This window comes from Quercus lobata, chromosome 8 (assembly GCF_001633185.2).
Source record: "Quercus lobata isolate SW786 chromosome 8, ValleyOak3.0 Primary Assembly, whole genome shotgun sequence".
Classification (NCBI taxonomy): Eukaryota; Viridiplantae; Streptophyta; class Magnoliopsida; order Fagales; family Fagaceae; genus Quercus; species Quercus lobata.
Window position 1 is genome coordinate 35,689,870 of NC_044911.1, and position 17,853 is coordinate 35,707,722.

General features: G+C 36.7%; 1 protein-coding gene across 1 annotated transcript; it reads right to left on the minus strand.

Annotated features, from left to right (window-relative positions):
• Positions 1 to 8,781: 8,781 nt before the first annotated feature.
• Positions 8,782 to 17,544, minus strand: LOC115955218 (G-type lectin S-receptor-like serine/threonine-protein kinase At4g03230). Its single transcript, XM_031073283.1, has 10 exons — positions 16,995 to 17,544; positions 14,921 to 15,382; positions 12,288 to 14,224; positions 11,327 to 11,785; positions 10,700 to 10,819; positions 10,351 to 10,562; positions 10,049 to 10,259; positions 9,694 to 9,931; positions 9,400 to 9,550; positions 8,782 to 9,291 (listed from the first exon to the last, which is right to left on the minus strand). Exons 3-10 carry the CDS (start codon positions 13,528 to 13,530, stop codon positions 8,989 to 8,991), a joined length of 2,937 nt encoding a protein of 978 aa, XP_030929143.1. The 5' UTR covers positions 13,531 to 14,224; positions 14,921 to 15,382; positions 16,995 to 17,544; the 3' UTR covers positions 8,782 to 8,988.
• Between the last annotated feature and the right edge of the window lie 309 nt (positions 17,545 to 17,853).

Below are 17,853 nucleotides of genomic sequence, written 5' to 3' on the forward strand. Positions count from 1 at the left end.
GGAGTTTCAAGTTCTTATAATTCAAGTGCTTCACAGCTTCTAGAGTTAGGTGTGAGTGAATTTTGTTCAACTGTTCCCAACTCACATGTTAAGTCTAGAGATTGTAAGGTTGAATTTAATCAACCATTTTATTGGCTTTATTCCGTGCCAAATTTGCTTGTATTTCAGCATTTAGTAACCCTGTATTTAGGTGGGTTTGTTGTAAGGGTAGTGAGTGAGATAGAGTGTTGATTGCTCAAGAGTGTGCAAGAAAAATGAGACTCACGGCTTGTTCTCATGGGTGGCTCGCGGCTTTAAGCCGCCAGACGCAGTACACGTGCCAAGCGTGCCAGAAGGTGAACAGTCATGCTAGCTGGAGCACTACAGGACAAAATAGGACAACTGGTCATACGGTTATCTCGCGACTGGATCTCGTGACTTAGTCAAGAGGTCAAGCCGCGAGCCACCCCTATTTTGTAAATCCTGACGTTTCACATTCCTCTCTCACTCCAATATAAATACCCCTTTTACCTACAAATGAAAGAGAGCTTCCAGAGAGAATTTTGAGAGAGAAACCCTAAAGAAAAACAAGATTGATTCACCAACAATCTATACATTAGAGTCTCTTCAAATTCCTCAACTCTCTTCCTCTCCATTGTCATATTCTTGAGAGGCATTTTACCAAAACTTTGTTCTCATCATATTCATCACTATGAGAGGGCTGTTTGGATTTTTGGGAAGCAGTTAGGAAGGAACCAATCTACATTGGTTGATGCTACGGTCTAGTAGCGGAATCCGGGAAGCTAGAAAAGAAAAAGGTTCGGCGCAACCTCGTTGGAGCAAGAAACTTGGAGGGCTTAGGTGCACTGGATAGATTAGGCTTGGAGGGTCTATTGCTGTCCATGTATCCCAACTACATTTTCTAGTGGATTGTTTACCGCTTGGAGGGCGGCGGAGAGGTTTTGCGCCGAGGGCTTCGGTTTCCTCTTCGATAACACATCGCGTGTTGTCTTTGTGTTTGCATCTTCCTTCACTTTCATCTTTGTCTTTTTATTATCTACTGTGGGTTGTGATTTTAATTTGGCTTAGATAGTTTTTCCAATTCTATATTATAGTTTATGTTCATTTTCCGCACACTAGTTGTTTGACATAATGCCTGAATTGGTTAAGTTGTAAATTAGGGGTCTAAACGTTCAAGGGTGTTTATACACATATTTGAACTTTCATGTGGACATTCCAGGGTTGCCGGTTTTTGAAGATGTTTGGTATGTAGATGAGTTGAAGGCTAATTTACTCAACATCAGTCAGATTTGTGATAATGTTCTGAATGTTCTTTTCACTAAGTATGAGTGTGAGATACTTGATGGAGGAGGTGACTGTATGTGTGTTGGTATAAGGATAGCTAACAACTGTTATGGCATAACACCAAGTATAACCAACAGGTGTTTTAGTGTAAAGATCAATCAAGTTGACTTATGGCATCAACGATTGGGACATGCAAGTCACAAGCAACTAGAGAAGATTTCCAAGTGTGATGCAGTTATTAGTTTACCCAAGTTTAAGAAGATAGCAAAGTACATATGTGGACCATGTCAAATAGGTAAACAAGTGAAGTCCAAGCATCCGTTTGTAACTGAGGTTCAAACTTCCAGACCTCTTGAGTTGTTGCATATTGATCTCATGGGTCCTACCAGAGTTCAAAGTTTGGGTGGAAAGAAGTATATTCTAGTTGTTGTGGATGATTTTACTAGATATACATGGGTTGTGCTTTTGAGAGATAAAGTTGAAGCTTCTGAGAAGATGATACATTTGTGCAAGAAGTTGCAAGTTGAGAAAGGTACTGTGATAGCCAGAATCTGAAGTGATCATGGAAATGAATTTGAAAACACAAAGCTGGCTACCTTCTGCAATGATCAAGGCACGCATTAAGAATTCTCATCACCCAAAACACCACAACAGAATGGGATAGTGGAACGGAAGAATAGGGTTGTTCAAGAGATGGCTTGTGTCATGCTACACAATAAAAAGATGCGTAAATCCTTCTGGGGAGAAGCAATCAACACTGCTTGTCATACACTTAACTGACTGTATTTCAAACCTGATTCCAAGCAAACTCCCTATGAACTCTGGAGAGGAAAGAAGCCTGTGGTCAAATATTTTAGAATATTTGGCAGTGACTGTTACATTCTATGTGATAGAGAGAACCTAGAAAAGTTTGATGCAAAGAGTGACAAGGGATACTTTCTAGGATACTCTTCCACTAGTAGAGCATATAGAGTGTATAATCTGAGAACCAAAACAGTCATGGAATCTTCCAATGTTGTGATCAATGATGAATTAATTTCTGAAAGTATTTCAGAAAATAGTTCTCCAGTTCAAGAAAGGAATATGGAAGTTGATGATTCACTTCCTACTGATTATGTGGGGAAGCATAGTGAGGAAGAGCTGCTATTGTTGAATGATACGGTTTCAATACCGTCAAGTTCAGAACCATCCACACCAATTCATGAAACTCAACAAGCACAAGATGAGCTTAGTTCTCCATCAGAATAGAAAGGTACCTCCACATCTCTAGTTAAAGGTCCATCTTCTAGAGTTAAGTTGAATCACCCTACCACAAATATATTGGATAGTCTAAATGATAACATGAGATTGAGATCAAAAGCCTTGAATGTGATTACTCACTTATACTATCTATCCCAATTTGAACTGTAAAAGGTGGATGAAGCACTTTAAGATGCTGATTGGGTTAATTCCATGCATGAAGAACTTCACCAATTTGTTCGGAATGATGTGTGAGAATTAGTTCCTAGACCTAAGGGAGTGAATGTGATTGGAATTAGGCGGATTTTTAAGAACAAGTCAAATGAACATGGTACAGTTATTAGAAATAAATCAAGACTTGTTGCGCAAGGGTACACACAAGTGGAAAGGGTTGATTTTGTTGAGACTTTTGTACCGGTAGCAAGATTGGAATCCATTAGGATACTTTTGGCCATAGCAAGCCATCTGAATTTCAAGTTGTATCAAATGGATGTGAAGAGTGCTCTCTTGAATGGGATGTTGCAAGAAGAGGTATATGTTGAACAACCAAAGGGTTTTGTTGATCCTTATAGACCGAATGATGTCTACAAGTTGAATAGAGCCCTCTATGGTTTGAAACAAGCTCCTAGGGCTTGGTATGATAGATTGACTGCATATCTCACTGAGCATGGATTCAAAAAGGGATTTGCAAATACTACTCTCTTCATAAGAAATGATAAGAATTGTTTTGTTGTAGCTCAAATTTATGTTAATGATATTGTTTTTGGTGCTACTAATGATTCCCTTACTCACTCTTTTGCAGGTGAATTGAAAGCAACGTTTGAAATGAGTATGGTTGGTGAATTAACTTATTTCTTGAGATTGCAGGTGAAGCAAACGGACTTAGGAATTTACATTAACCAAGCAAAGTACGCAAGAAATCTAGTCAAGAGATTTGGACTGGACAAGGCTGCCCATGCTAGAACACCAATGGTTGCAGATGCAAAATTAACAAATGATTCATCAGGAGAATCTGTTGATGTTATATTATATAGAAGCATGATTGGATGTCTTTTGTATTTGACTACTAGTCGGCCTGATGTTTCCTTTAGTGTTGGTGTTTGTTCTAGATTTCAATCTAATCCTAAGGTTTCACATTTGAATGCTGTTAAAAGAATCATAAAATATGTTGGTGGAACTTGTGATTATGGATTATGGATTATTTTATAGCAAAGAGTCTAATCTGTCTCTTGCTGGATTTTCTGATTTTGATTGGGCTAGTAATGCTGATGATAGAAAGAGCACCACTGGTGGGTGTTTTTATGTAGGAGCCAATCTTGTTGCTTGGATGAGTAAAAAGCAAAATTCTGTGTCCTTGTTTACTGCAGAGGCAGAATATATTGCTGTTGGAAGTTGTTACTCACAACTTTTTTGGATGAAAAAGCTTTTGAATGATTATGGGATATCACAAGATACCATGGTTGTTTATTGTGATAATTTTAGTGCTATTGATATTTCTAAGAACCTTGTTCAACACTCTAAGACTAAGCACGTAGAGATTAGATATCACTTCATTAGGGATCTTGTTGAAAAAAGATTGTGTCTCTTGAGTATATCCCTATTGAATGTCAGAATGCTGACATCTTCACTAAACCTCTTTATAGAAGTAAGTTTGAAACACTTCGTCAAGTAATTTGTGTGATTATGTGTCCCTAATCATTCTTCGCTTTCATGGTCCTTGTACTTCATTACTCTACTCTTTGTGACCATTGCTCTTTGTTATTTTTTTTTCTTTGTTTTTAGGATTTCCATTGCATAACATTCATGCATTTCATTCTAGGTTGTTTTGATATATATATATATATATATATATATATATATATATATTTTTAAAAAAAAAGGAAAAAGGAAGCAAAATGTGTTTTGCATTATTTTCTTGGATTTGAAATCAAGGTTGGCCAATTTATTTTTACATGACATGTTTATGTACTTTGTTTAGCTTGGATGAGCTCATTTATTGCACTTTACTTGCTTGAGCTTTGTAGTGCATGTTGTGTGGGAGGATGTTTATAGTTTTTGATCACATGATCTTGATCTTGAAATCACATGCTTTTGATTGTCGGACTTGAACTTATTGAGAAAGGCATAAATAACCATCTCACCACTGTTTACTAGCCAATCATGAACACCTTAGTGCATATCATAAGATTTTGTACTCGAGAAAGTGTAGCACATGCACTAAAAGATCATAAGGTGTAGCCTCGGTTTAAATGCTAAAATTGGTGTGTACATTATTGGGCTTTAATAACTTCACAATCAAATAAAATTGGTGTGTACATTATTCCGACTATTTTTCATTAGTTTTTGCTCAAATAAAATTGATGTGTATATTATGAGGCAAATCAAGAAACTTACATAATTGCAAGCTTGTTTTCTAGGAGATGTGATAGTTATATGATGTAACTCTTTAGGTGATAGTCTCTTTCAAATTCTATGTGATGAATTTTGTAGAAATTGTGATTAATTTCTATTTACATATCACCTCACATGTATCTCAAACTTTTGCTAGTTGTACACACTACACAAGTTACTCTTTGCTAAACTTTGTACATGCTATTGTGTGTGATTTTGGTCTGGCCAACCGAGTTTGAAAATTCCTTGAACTTTATGCAAATTGTGTTTGAAGCTTGAGAATTTAAGGAGAATTTTTTGAAAACCTTAATTTTGGGAAAATTGGGTTCAAATCAAGTGTTTTTGAAAAGCATTTCATTTCATACTCATGCATTTTATTCATAACCTACTATGCTTTGAGGAGTTTCTGCATCATATTTCTTTGTTTTTAAAAAAATTGGTTTTTCCATAATTTCAATCGATCAAACCTGTTTCTCGACCGATCAAAATTGTGATTAAAATTTTGATTTGGCTCTGTGTGTTTCGATCGCTGTTGGATCAATCGAAAGTGATTTTCAATCGACCGAACCTAATTTTCGATCAATCGAAAATCGTATAGAGAGTTTTTTAAAACCTTTGTTTTTCATGTGTTAAGTCACTTTCAAACTTTTTCAAAAAGGTTCTTCTCTCTCTCCTCGATCGGTCAAGGGTCCAAATCAATTTTTGTTGTTTTCCTCCAAAGTTTTTGCAAGGTTTTTCTCCTTTAAAGCCGGTAAGACCTTTTTACCCTTCCTTTTGCATTTATTTTCATGTTTCATACATTAAATCATGCATTTTGGGGAAAATTTCGAACCAATGGATTTTTGGGATTTTTGATGATCCAAGCTATTTTTCTTAAAATTGATCAATGGGTTTTTTTTTATAAGATGCTATACGATCAATTTGGTGATTTGTGAGAAATTGAAAATTCTAGGGCTTGAATGAATCCAAATTGAGGTTCTTGTTCAATTTAGTTTAATTTGACGAAATTGGCTTGTTTGGTTGATTGATTTGGTCATCACAAATTGTTATCTATCATAATGATCAATTTGGTCAAATTGTTGGTTTTTTGAAATTGGGTTTTTCGATTTTTGGGGTTTTTGATGTAACCTCTATGCTTAAGCCAATTTTGTGATTTTAAACCTAAATTGAATCTATTCTCACTACACTAAGGCATGCATCATGTGTTGATAATGTTCATGCATCATATAGAATTGTTATTTCTAATTTTTTTTTTCTATGCTAACTTGCAGTCTGCCTTTGGTTTTTCTTGTTTCCTTTTTGGTTCTTTTCTGTTTGTCTTGTTCTTTCCTTAGCATCTTGCCTACGAAAACTAGAGCCAATAGGACCTCCACTTCTTCTCCTTCCCCCACCTTTGATAGTGAGAGGTTCCTGAGTGAGAAAAACCAGGAAGCATACGAGAAGTTTAACCTTAGGAGAAACATTTGGGCTGAGAGAAAGGTTCTTTTAGATGAGCTAGATCCTGAGATTAGGCGTATCTTTGAGCGTAGGGGCTAGTTGCCTTTATTGGATATTTCTCATCCTCCTTTGGCTACCTTGATCAGAGAGTTTTATTCGAACCTCTCTGTCCACTCCTATGATGCCAACACTCTTGTGAGGAGTTGGGTACAGGCTGTAAGGTACACCATTACCCCTTCGGTAGTGGCTGATGCTCTTGGGATACTAGTGGCCCAGCATCCTGTCTACCCTTATGATGAGTCTCCTCCCATGGACGATATCATGTCTTATATCACTGGGTCTTCTATCCAGTGGGGTTCTGATCTTCGGATCACTACTGCTGAGCTCATTGAGATTCACTATCTTTTCTTTAGGATTGCTTATCATTCTTTTTTGGCCTATCTCTCATTTGCACACCATTCCTTTGGAGCGTTGTGCATTTTTGTATGCCCTTGTTATTGATGCTCCTATTTAGCTTTTCTCATCTTTTCATTCGTTCTTTGATTAAGGTTCACAGGAGTAGTTCTACTGCTTATGCTTTGTTTTTCCCTGTTTTTATTCATTGGATTCTTTTGCATCTTGGTTTAGTTGAGTTTCCGGCGTCTGAGCTTGTCCATATCATAGCTCCCATAGGTGCCACCTTTCTCAAGCAGAGGGCTGCTCAAATGAGAGCTAGCTCTAAACGCCCTAGGGTAGAGCCTTCTGGTGTCATACCTCCTCCTCCTCCTTCTTCTACAGGTGATGCTACGGTTGAGAAGCCCGTTGATCCTGCTGCTAATGTTCCTCCACCTTCTACTTCGAATGATTCAGACATTCGACGTATGTTGGAAACTATCATGATCATTCAGGCGACTCATGATCTGATTTTGGTGGACCTGCTTGATGAGCTTCATGCTTTGCAAGCGGATCTGGAGCATTTTAGATGATCGCCTCCGCCACCTCCTTTTGATGATGGATTATGATTACCCTTTGGCATTCCGTCACAAAAAGGAGGAGTACATTTGTAGAGGGTTTTTGTAGTTAGGGGAGATTTTTGTATTTGTGGAGCTATTAGATTGTATCTAGGTGCTTCATTGTGTATTTACATTTTTGGCTCATGATGTATTCTTTGTTTTGATTGGGTTATTCATGATGGGGGGAGATACATTGATTTGTATATGTTTCTTGTTTCACATTGCTTATTGATTTATATTTATGAGTTATTCATGATATATGTCTCTATTGTGTGTTATGTGAAATCAAGAAGTTATTTTTGTTTTTCTTGTATTTTCCACACATGTGTTTATGTGTTTGTTGAGTGTTTCAGGAAATATACAGGTTGATTCAGTCGTGCTGCTGTCTACATTTGCAACTGATAGATAGTAGTCAGGATGGGTTTTTTGTGTTGGGCTATATTTTTTTTGTAATGGGTTGTTTTTATGTAAACTTTGAGCAATTTTGTTTAGTTTGTGTTTTGTCACGGATTGCCAAGGGAGAGTTTGTTGGTTTCTAAGACTTTAGGTTTAAATGTATTAGAACTTCAATTTGTAATGTTGGCAAACCATGATCAAAACCTTTTAGTCTTATTTAGATTTGCTCAAAGTATTTGCTTTTTATGTAAAGTTGGAATCGAGTTACTGCAGAATTTATTGTGCAATTCTGTCTGGCTCGATCAATCGAGAATTAGACTCGATCGATCGAAAGTCGTGCAAATTGTTTTTCTATAGAAATTTCCAACTCAACCCAAGCCCGTTTGACATGTAGGGTTTTATATTTTGTCTTAAGTATAAAAGGGAAAACCCTATCCACGTTTTGGAGATGCTTCTTATGCTATGTGTATGAATCTTTTGTGAGATCAAGAGGTATTTACCTTCACACATACTTAGGGTTTCCAAGTTTCAAGATTATGTCAAAAACTTGGTGATCGATTCAGTTGCTGCAATAAGAGCTTAAAGATACACAAGTGGGAGTGCTTGTAATTGCTGGGAATCCAAGAAAAAAGTAGTTCGTGAACTCGGAGCTATTACGTGGTCATGATAGTAAGTTTCCTACTCGAGGTAACAATAGAATGTTAGTGGTCTAAGTTGCTATTGTATAAACTTCAATTCTTTTATAGTGATTTCAAGTTTACCTTGAGGATAGTTAGGTTAAATCCTCATCAAGTTTTTACCAGTTTGGTTTCCTGGGTCATCATATCTTTGTATTTTTTATTTTTCGCACTTTACATTGATATGATATATTTGTGTTAACCTAGATTTGTTAATTTGACTAAGTATCACTTGGCTAATTACCTAGGTTAATCTGGTTGTGTTTTAAGGAGTCTAAAAACGTACAGAATTTAATAGAAAATATAAATACAAGAATTGTGTTAATTCTTGTCTTCTAAAACATACAAGAAGTTCTTTAAAATAGCAATAGTCCAACCACAATTTAAGACATTTCAAATTTTATCCGTTCAAATTCAAAACACCACTGCAACAAACATGGGAAAGGATTTATAGTTACCTGAACTATCCAGAAACGGAATTAATTAAGGAAAAATATTTACATTATCTCCTTGTAGATTGCAAAAGGAATTGTAAAGAGCATGACAAGATTCATAAGAACCGTAACCATGCATCATCGTCCTTCTAGTTCTAGACTACTTGTTAATTCATTATTCGATTCCGGTCTACTAGAAGAAATTGAGCTGGATTGGTCTCTCCTTATGGAAAAGGCTGGTTGTTTGGGAGTTGGAAGGTTCGCAGTTTCACCATCAAGCATCTTGATAATAATTGACATGGTGGGGCGATCACTTGGGTCATGTTGTACACATAAGAGACCAATATTTAGGCACTTCACAAACTGATCTGCAATGCAAGTATCTCGTAGGGTCTCGTCCATTAAATCCAACAGCTTGTCATCGGTCCACAATCTCCATGCCTATGACAGTAAACAAATATTGGTATGAAGTAAGAAATTACCAAAGTGTAGGTTATTAAACAAAATATGATGAGAATGAAGATGGTTATGAAAATTCAACACACTTACATAACTTAGAAGGCTCATTGCTTGTTTTGACTGATAAAAACCTGTGTTCTTCTTTCCACTTATGATCTCAAGTAAAACTACACCAAAACTAAATACATCGGATTTGATTGAGAAGATTCCATCTAATGCATACTCCGGAGACATATAGCCACTACATCACAACAGTTGTATAAATTATGATATTAGCAAGACACTTTTTTTTGCATACTGTCTAAAACAAGTTAGTGGAATGAAGATTTGCATTAATATATAAATAATCAACTACAACAATCATTTTGTGTATAGGAAACATACTAAGTTCCAGCTACTTTTGTTGTGTTTGCCTCCGTTTGTGTGCCACCAACAATCCTTGCCAATCCAAAATCAGATATTTTGGGGTTCATTTCATGGTCTAGAAGAACATTACTGGTTTTCAAATCTCTATGAATGATCCTTAATCTAGAGTCTTGGTGAAGATAAAGAAGCCCTCGAGCAATTCCAAAAATGATGTTGAAACGCATCTCCCAGTCCAAAAATATGCTTTGCTTTTGATCTTGTGTGTTTCCATAATTCCATTTCACATTTGTAAAAATAATTTTAGCAACTAAAATAAGAAATAATATCAACATAATATGGATAGTACATATAGGAAATAGGTTTAGAAGCCAACCAAATATGAAAAAGTCTAAACTTTTGTTAGCCATGTACTCATAAATTAGAATCTTTTCATTCCCTTTTATGCAATATCCATAGAGTCTGACAAGGTTCCGGTGTTGAAGTTTTGCAATCAATACCACCTCATTCTTAAATTCTTGTAAACCTTGGCCTGAAACACTTGAAAGCCTCTTTACTGCAATTTCTTGACCATTTGAAAGCTTACCCTGGGACCAAAATTCCCAATACACAATATTACCATTAACCAAGTGCTAGTTGACATGTACATTAATGACCCCTAAATGTTGCTGAGATTACCTTGTAAACAGGCCCATAGCCTCCTTGTCCAAGTTTGTTTTCATCTGAGAAGTTATTAGTAGCAACTCGTATGCTTTCCAAATCATAAAAGGGTACATCTATTCCTTTCTCATCTTCTTCTTGGAACTCGCCTGAATCAATCAAGCCTTGGACATAGCTTTCACTATATAACATGCGTTGTACTCGATTTCTTTGATCAATTTGTCTATTTTCTAAATTCAGAAGACACTAATCTATCTTAGTTCACATGTTAATTAAATGGAAGAACTTGTAACAGGTTTTTTTATGACTCAATATAACCCAAAATAAAAAATCAACGTGCATAGTACGCTTTTTGCAAAGTGCTTACCTTGTCTCTTGGTCATCTTTCTTCTCCATATGTAGATAAAAATAATGGCGCACAGAACAATCACACTAGTTATTCCAACAATCAGAAGTAATATCATTCCTTTTTCTGATGGTGAAGAAACTACAACAAAGAAAGATGACTAGTCATATTTCAGTGTATAGAATTTAAATAGAAATCTCTCGCATCATGTTTAGTTACAGTAGTGAATAGGCTCAAATGATATAATTAAATGATAATTAGTGACGTTAAAGGATGTATGTTTTCATCAATTTGTGAAACAAAAATATTTATTGTTATACAAAATACAGACTATAACAATATATGACTCGGTAATGATCACATTGACTTTGCTGTAGACGATTTTTCAAATTTTAGGAAAGACTTGCCAACATTGGAGGTAAAATTAGAATCGTCACACGTAAGTAAAAGAAAAACCCCTGAAAATCAGTCCTTAGCTAAATACACAAGGTCCTAATATTGTGCTAAATCACTAAAGCAACCATTATCACAGTTAGTAAAGGAAGAAAATAAAAAATGTCAGCTGGGGCAACATTAACCAAATCCTTATTTGTTATAAAGTAATTTTAATTTGCAATATGCAATATGCACATGATATAGAATCCCAACCTTGTGTACAGCTTAAGTTTGTGCCATCCCATTGAAAGCTTTTGGTGCAAAGGCACCTCCTCTTCCCATCAATTGCTGATTTGCAAGTTGAATGTGGCCAATCCCAGCAATCTGCAGATAAATTACAGATTGGCTCCAGAGGTGGCTCCCAAACAATCTCAACATCATCTGTAACTCTAGATGAAACATTAGAACTGGAGTTTCTTGGAGTAGTTAGATTAAATGGCAATGACTGGTTTAGCCGCAAACTTCCAACATCCTTGACTTGGATAAAAAACTTTGATGTATTTTGATTGATACTACTGACTCGATATGTCCCACTTGGGGCCTTGAAGCTAACCTGACCAGAGGTGTTGCAATTGAAACTGAAGTACATAGGATCACCACAATTTGAGCTAGTGCTAAGTGGATAAGGGATCATGTTTGTGCCACAAGGCTTACAATTTTGTACGGTTGGTTCTGCAGAAATATCAAGTTTCAATTAGTGAATAAACTCAAAACAAATAGGACTTGGCCTATATACATATAATGAAATTGCCTATCATTGCAAATCCATCTGTCCACAAACCGACAGCCCGTCATCCCATTGGCCATGGTTGAGAGTTTATCATATACAGAGAAAAGGTTAACGTTTTATTTTTGTTCAGTAAAGATAATTGATATTTTCAATTATTGGCTCATATTGGAAAAAAAAATGTTTATTATGTAGAACCATGCTCCTTGTCAAATTCATTACAAATAAAGTTACTAAGTTGTTAGTACTATTATTGTGTCCAGCATCTCAAGAGAGTGGCTGTTTCTTTAACATTTTGTATAGACTTGGGTTTGGACTATAAACAGCTGGCAGGGTTTCTAAACTTTCTACTTCATATTCAAGACGCTTTCTAAATTTCCTAAAAGTACAATACTACGTTAGTAAATTCAAGCAAATTTATGTAAAATCGACCAGTTAGTACAGTACCTATATCCGAAATTGCTACGCGGATGGAGAGGTTATAACCATCAACATACTCCTCTTGAAGACCAACTAAGTCCTGCTTCCAAATCCAGCATGCCATTTCTGAGTATTGATTATATGAATAAGACTTGCAGTCGCAGTGTTTAAGGCACAACTCTTTGCATTCTGTTTCGTTTCCGACATGATACCTTTGTTCTGGTTTTCCCCTTGTTTTCATCATCTTTAAGTTTAAGAAGGTGTCGCCACAGGACATCGAATTTCTGGTGCACCCATCTGAAAAATCACCAGAATGCCACTTCTGAGCGACATAGGGCTTGAACCCTGGCAAACATTTGCATGCCAATTTATTGTTTAAATTACAGCTACCATAATTTCCACAAAAATTGTACACACTACAATTATCACTCGGATACGCAGATGACAACGACCATGTCCCGTTTGTGATCTGTGTCCAATACTCTATCTTCCCACTATAATTCATCACCAACCTTGCATCCTCAAAACTAGAACGATATTGACCTTCTGTTGAGACGATAGAGTAATACGGACCATTCTCCGAGCTTTTCCAGTAAATCGTCCCCTCTTTGTTGATGATTTGTGTGTTCGGATTTCCTACTGTATCTAGCATAAACGTGAAGTTCCCGGTTCCAGGATCATCACGGTCTTTCCAAGAAGTCAAATTCAACTTCGGGTATCGATCCATAGTCATGTTTGGGAGAAATGTATCAGTTGGATTATTAAAGCTCTCCCATAGACTTGTCTCATTATCGAATAGCACCAGGTTTCCAGAATCCGTAAGATTCAGAATCCAGTCTGTACTTGTACACGGATCACAATAATAACTATCAACTTCCGAATACCAATGTACCTTCCCACTACTCGTATCCAACACCTGAAGATTGCCATCTTTTGCAAATCCGAAAGCTCCAGTAGTAGTATTGATAAGCGGGTCATCTCGATTGGCAACCCATACAACTGTTCGCTTATCCCACATGTACCATATTCCAACATATCTTTTGTCGCCAGAACTTCCAGCAGGACTAAAGAATCCTAATTCAAACTTTCTTCCAGGCGAAACCAGAGTTTCTCCACCGTCTCTAATACACTCGTCATACCTCAAAGAAACTATATCAGCGCAATAAACATGAAAGGAACACATCAGTACTGGTATGTACAAGATGAACATGGAACACAGCATGCAGTTTGCGGACCATCCCTTAATCACGGTGATTGCTCCCATTTTCATTTTTCAACTTTCTGTTACCAAAATGAAAAACAGCTCACGCACAAGCAGAATTTTCTTTGTTGTGAGAAGCACAGCGTCGGTGTGGTTTCTGATCATCTAATTGCAGCAATTTCTGCTGTTTTGGCTTTCTTGGTACGAAAATGCCCTCATGTTCTTGCTTATTGACGCAAAGACTTCTTGGTCATCAAATTTCACTGTCTAACTGAAAGAGGTTGCCATAAAAGTATGCAAATTGAAACACTTTTAACTGTTTGATTTGAATCCCTTCTTTTTTCCTTTTCCTTTAATTGTTTTCTTTTGAAACCTTACCTACTTTGCACAACAAAGCAAGAACAAAATAAAAATCGCTAAAGTAGTGGACCCAGTTCTTTCGATAAGCATGCTTCATAGATAACATGATATGTCAAGTAAACAAAATTATTGAAAATAATTTTGATTAAGGAATTCTCAATTCTTCAAAGGCAAGCCAGCATACTGTCATGCAGGAACAAAGTCAGGAATTCTCAATTCCGAAAAGGCAGCAGAAGACATGATACAAAAGTTCGATTTTTTATCATTGAAACTAGTTTTGAAATTTTTCTGATCATCCAATTGCAGCAATTTCGGCTGTTTTGGCTTTCTTGTTACGAAAATGCCCTTGATGTTCTTGCTTATTGACGCAAAGACTTCTTGGTCATCAAATTTCACTGTTTAACTGAAAGAGGTTGCGACAAAAATAGCCCAATATCACTATTTCTCAAAATTAGTGTTTTGCCATAGTATTACCTATGTTTGCAAACTATCACTTTTTTAAAACTCAAATTTAAATTAGCGTTTTACTAGAGTTTTACGATTGTTTGAAAACTACCAATTTTTGGAAAGTGAAATTTGTGAAAGGTTAACTTGGAACTCGAGTTCCTTTTGGAATGATGAAGTGTGTTGAAATGTTCCCATGTGACCCTGACAAAAGAAAGAAAAAAGAGAAACCCACATATCGTACGGCGAAATATTCATTGGAATATGCAGAGTGGGTGATGATGAAGTGTGTTAAAATGGGTGGACACTTTTCAACCCACGTAAACATGTATCCTTCTAACACAACCCTTTCAGAAGAGGACCCTGCATGCATAAAGTCATGGAAGTATTGTACCTCTAGGAATATGATGGACACATCAAACCAATGTTCAACTGAAATTAGAATCGTTACACGTAAGTAAGTAAAAGAAAAACCCCTGAAAATCAGTCCTTATCTAAATACACAAGGTCCTAACATTGTGCTAAATCACTGAAGCAACCATTATCACAGTTAGTAAAGGAAGAAAATAAAAAATCTCAGCTGGGGCAACATTAAATCTTTATTTGTAATAAAGTAATTTTAATTTGCAATATGCACATGATATAGAATCCTAACCTTGCGTACAACTTAACTTTGTGCCATCCCATCGAAAGCTTTTGGTGCAAAGGCACCTCCTCTTCCCATCAATTGCTGATTTGCAAGTTGAATGTGGTCAATCCTTGCAATCTGCAGGTAAATTACAGAGTGGCTCCAGTGGTGGCTCCCAAACAATCTCAACATCATCTGTAACTCTAGATGAAACATTAGAACTAGAGTTTCTTGGAGTAGTTAGATTAAATGGCAATGACTGGTTTAGCCGCAAACTTCCTACATCCATGACTTGTATAAAAAACTTTGATGTATTTTGATAGATACTAGCGACTCGATATGTCCCACCGAGGGCCTTGAAGCTAACCTGGCCAGAGGTAGTGTTGCAATTGAAGCTGAAGTACATAGGATCACCACAATTTGAGCTAGTGCTAAGTGGATAAGGGATCATGTTTGTGCCACAAGGCTCACAATTTTGTACAGTTGGTTCTGCAGAAATATCAAGTTTCAAATAGTGAATAAAATCAAACAAATAGGACTTGGCCTTATATACATGTAATGAAATTTCCTATCATTGCAAATCCATCTGTCCACAAACCGACAGCCCATCATCCCATGGGCCATGGTTGAGAGTTTATAATATACAGAGACAAGGTTAACATTTTATTTTTGTTCAGTAAAGATAATTGATATTTTCAATTATCGGCTCACCTTGACAAGTGTAAGGTTGAATTTATTCAACCATCTTATTGGCTTTATTCCGTGCCAAATTTGCTTGTAATTCAGCATTTAGTAACCTGTATTTAGGTGGGTTTGATGTAAGGGTAGTGAGTGAGATAGAGTGAAGTTTGCTCAAGAGTGTGCAAGAAAATAGAGTGTCGCGGCTGGGACTCGCGGGTGACTCGCGGCTGCAAGCCGCCAGAAGCTGCACACGTGCCAAGCATGCTGGAAGATGAACAGTCATGCTAGCTGGAGCACTATAGGACAAAACAGGACAACTGGCCATACGGTTATCTCGCGACTGGATCTCGCGACTTAGTCAAGCCGCGAGGTCAAGCCGCGAGCCACCCCTGTTTTGTAAAAACCTGACGTTTCACATTCCTCTCACTCCAGTATAAATACCCCTATTACCCACGATTGAAAGAGAGCTTCCAGAGAGAATTTTGAGAGAGAAACCCTAGAGAAAAACTAGATTGATTCACACACAATCTATACCTTAGAGACTCTTCAAATTCCTCAACTCTCTTCCTCTCCATTGTCAAATCCTTGAGAGGCTTTATACCAAACCAGGTTCTCACCATCATCATCTTTGTGAGTCTGCTGTTTGGATTTCTGGGAAGCAGTTAGGAAGGAACCAATCTTCATTGGTTGATGCTACGGTCTAGTAGCGGAACCCGGGAAGCTAGAAAAGAAAAAGGTTCGGCGCAACCTCGTTGGAGCAAGAAGCTTGGAGGGCTTAGGTGCACTGGGTAGATTAGGCTTGGAGGTCTATTGCTGTCCTTGTATCCCAACTATATTTTCTAATGGATTGATTACCGCTTGGAGGGCGGCGGAGAGGTTTTTCGCCGAGGGCTTCGGTTTCTTCTTCGATAACACATCGCGTGTTATCTTTGTGTTTGCATCTTCCTTCCTCTCTATCTTTGCCTTTTTATTTATCTGCTGTGGATATTAATCTGTTATGGCTTAGATAGTATTTAATCAATTTCGTTTGATAGCATATGTTAAGTTTCCGCACACTAGTTGTTTGACATATTGCTTGAATTGATTAAGTTATTATTTGGGGGTCTAAACGTTCAAAGGTGTTTTTGTACACGTTTTTGAACTTTCAACAAGATTTTGGTTATTATGTAGAACCATGCTCCTTGTCAAATTCATTATAAATAAAGTTACTAAGTTGTTAGTACTATTATTGTATCCAGTATCTTAAGGGAGTGGCTGTTTCTTTAACATTTTGTATAGACTTTGGCTTGGACTATAAACAGCTGGCAAGATTTCTAAACTTTCTACTTCATATTCAAGACGCTATCTAAATTTCCTTTAGTAAAATAGTACGTTAGTAAATCTAAGCAATTTATGTAAAATCGACCAGTTAGTACATTACCTATATCCGAAATTGCTACACGGATGGAGAGGTTATAACCTTCAACATACTCCTCTTGAAGATTAACTAGCTCCTGCGTCCAAATCAAGCATGACTTTTCATCATATGTATAAGAGCAGTCGCAGTTTTTAAGGCACAATTCTTTGCATTCTGTTTCGTTTCCGACCTGATGACTTTGTTCTGGTTTTCTGCCTATATTCATCATCTTTAAGTTCAAGAAGGTATCGCCACAAGACATCAAATTTTTGGTGCACCCATCCGAAAAATCTCCAGAATACCACTTCTGAGGGACATGGGGCATGAACCCTGGCAAACATTTGCATGGCAATTTATTATCGTTTAAATTACAGCTACCAAATTTTCCACAAAAATTGTACACACTAAAATTGTCACTCGGATTCACAGCAAACAACGACCAAGTCCCGTTTGTGCTCTGTTCCCAATACTCTATCTTCCCACTAAAATTCATCACCAACCTTGCTTTCTCAAGATCAAGACGATTTTGACCTTCTGTTGTTGTGACGATAGAGTAATACCTACCATTCTCCAAGCTTTTCCAGTAAATCTTCCCCTCTTTGTTGACGATTTGTGTGTTCGATTTATATTCATTTATTTTGTTTCTTCTTATTATCCTCCTCTGACCATAAATTTGCCATTCACTTTTCCATTCTATGTATAATTTTTCCTCGTAAAAAATGTTATTTCTCTCTCAATTTTTGGGTGGACTTTTTAATTTTTCTTGCAAATTTGTTTTAGGTTGATAAATATTTATGTTATTTAGAACTTTATTTTAGGTTGATGCGATTTAGTTTTGTGTTTTAAGTTTTTTTTTTTTGGTCCACTTTGATTGTTAAATGTT

Bases quoted from the DNA above. Each gene is read 5' to 3' on its own strand.
- LOC115955218 (XM_031073283.1), bottom strand. From the start codon at position 13,530: ATGAAAATGGGAGCAATCACCGTGATTAAGGGATGGTCCGCAAACTGC. The intron at 9,932-10,048 runs GTTGGCTTCTAA...GAAACACACAAG, and splicing joins TTTAGACTTTTTCATATTTG to ATCAAAAGCAAAGCATATTT. The intron at 9,292-9,399 runs GTAAGTGTGTTG...TTACTGTCATAG, and splicing joins CAATGAGCCTTCTAAGTTAT to GCATGGAGATTGTGGACCGA.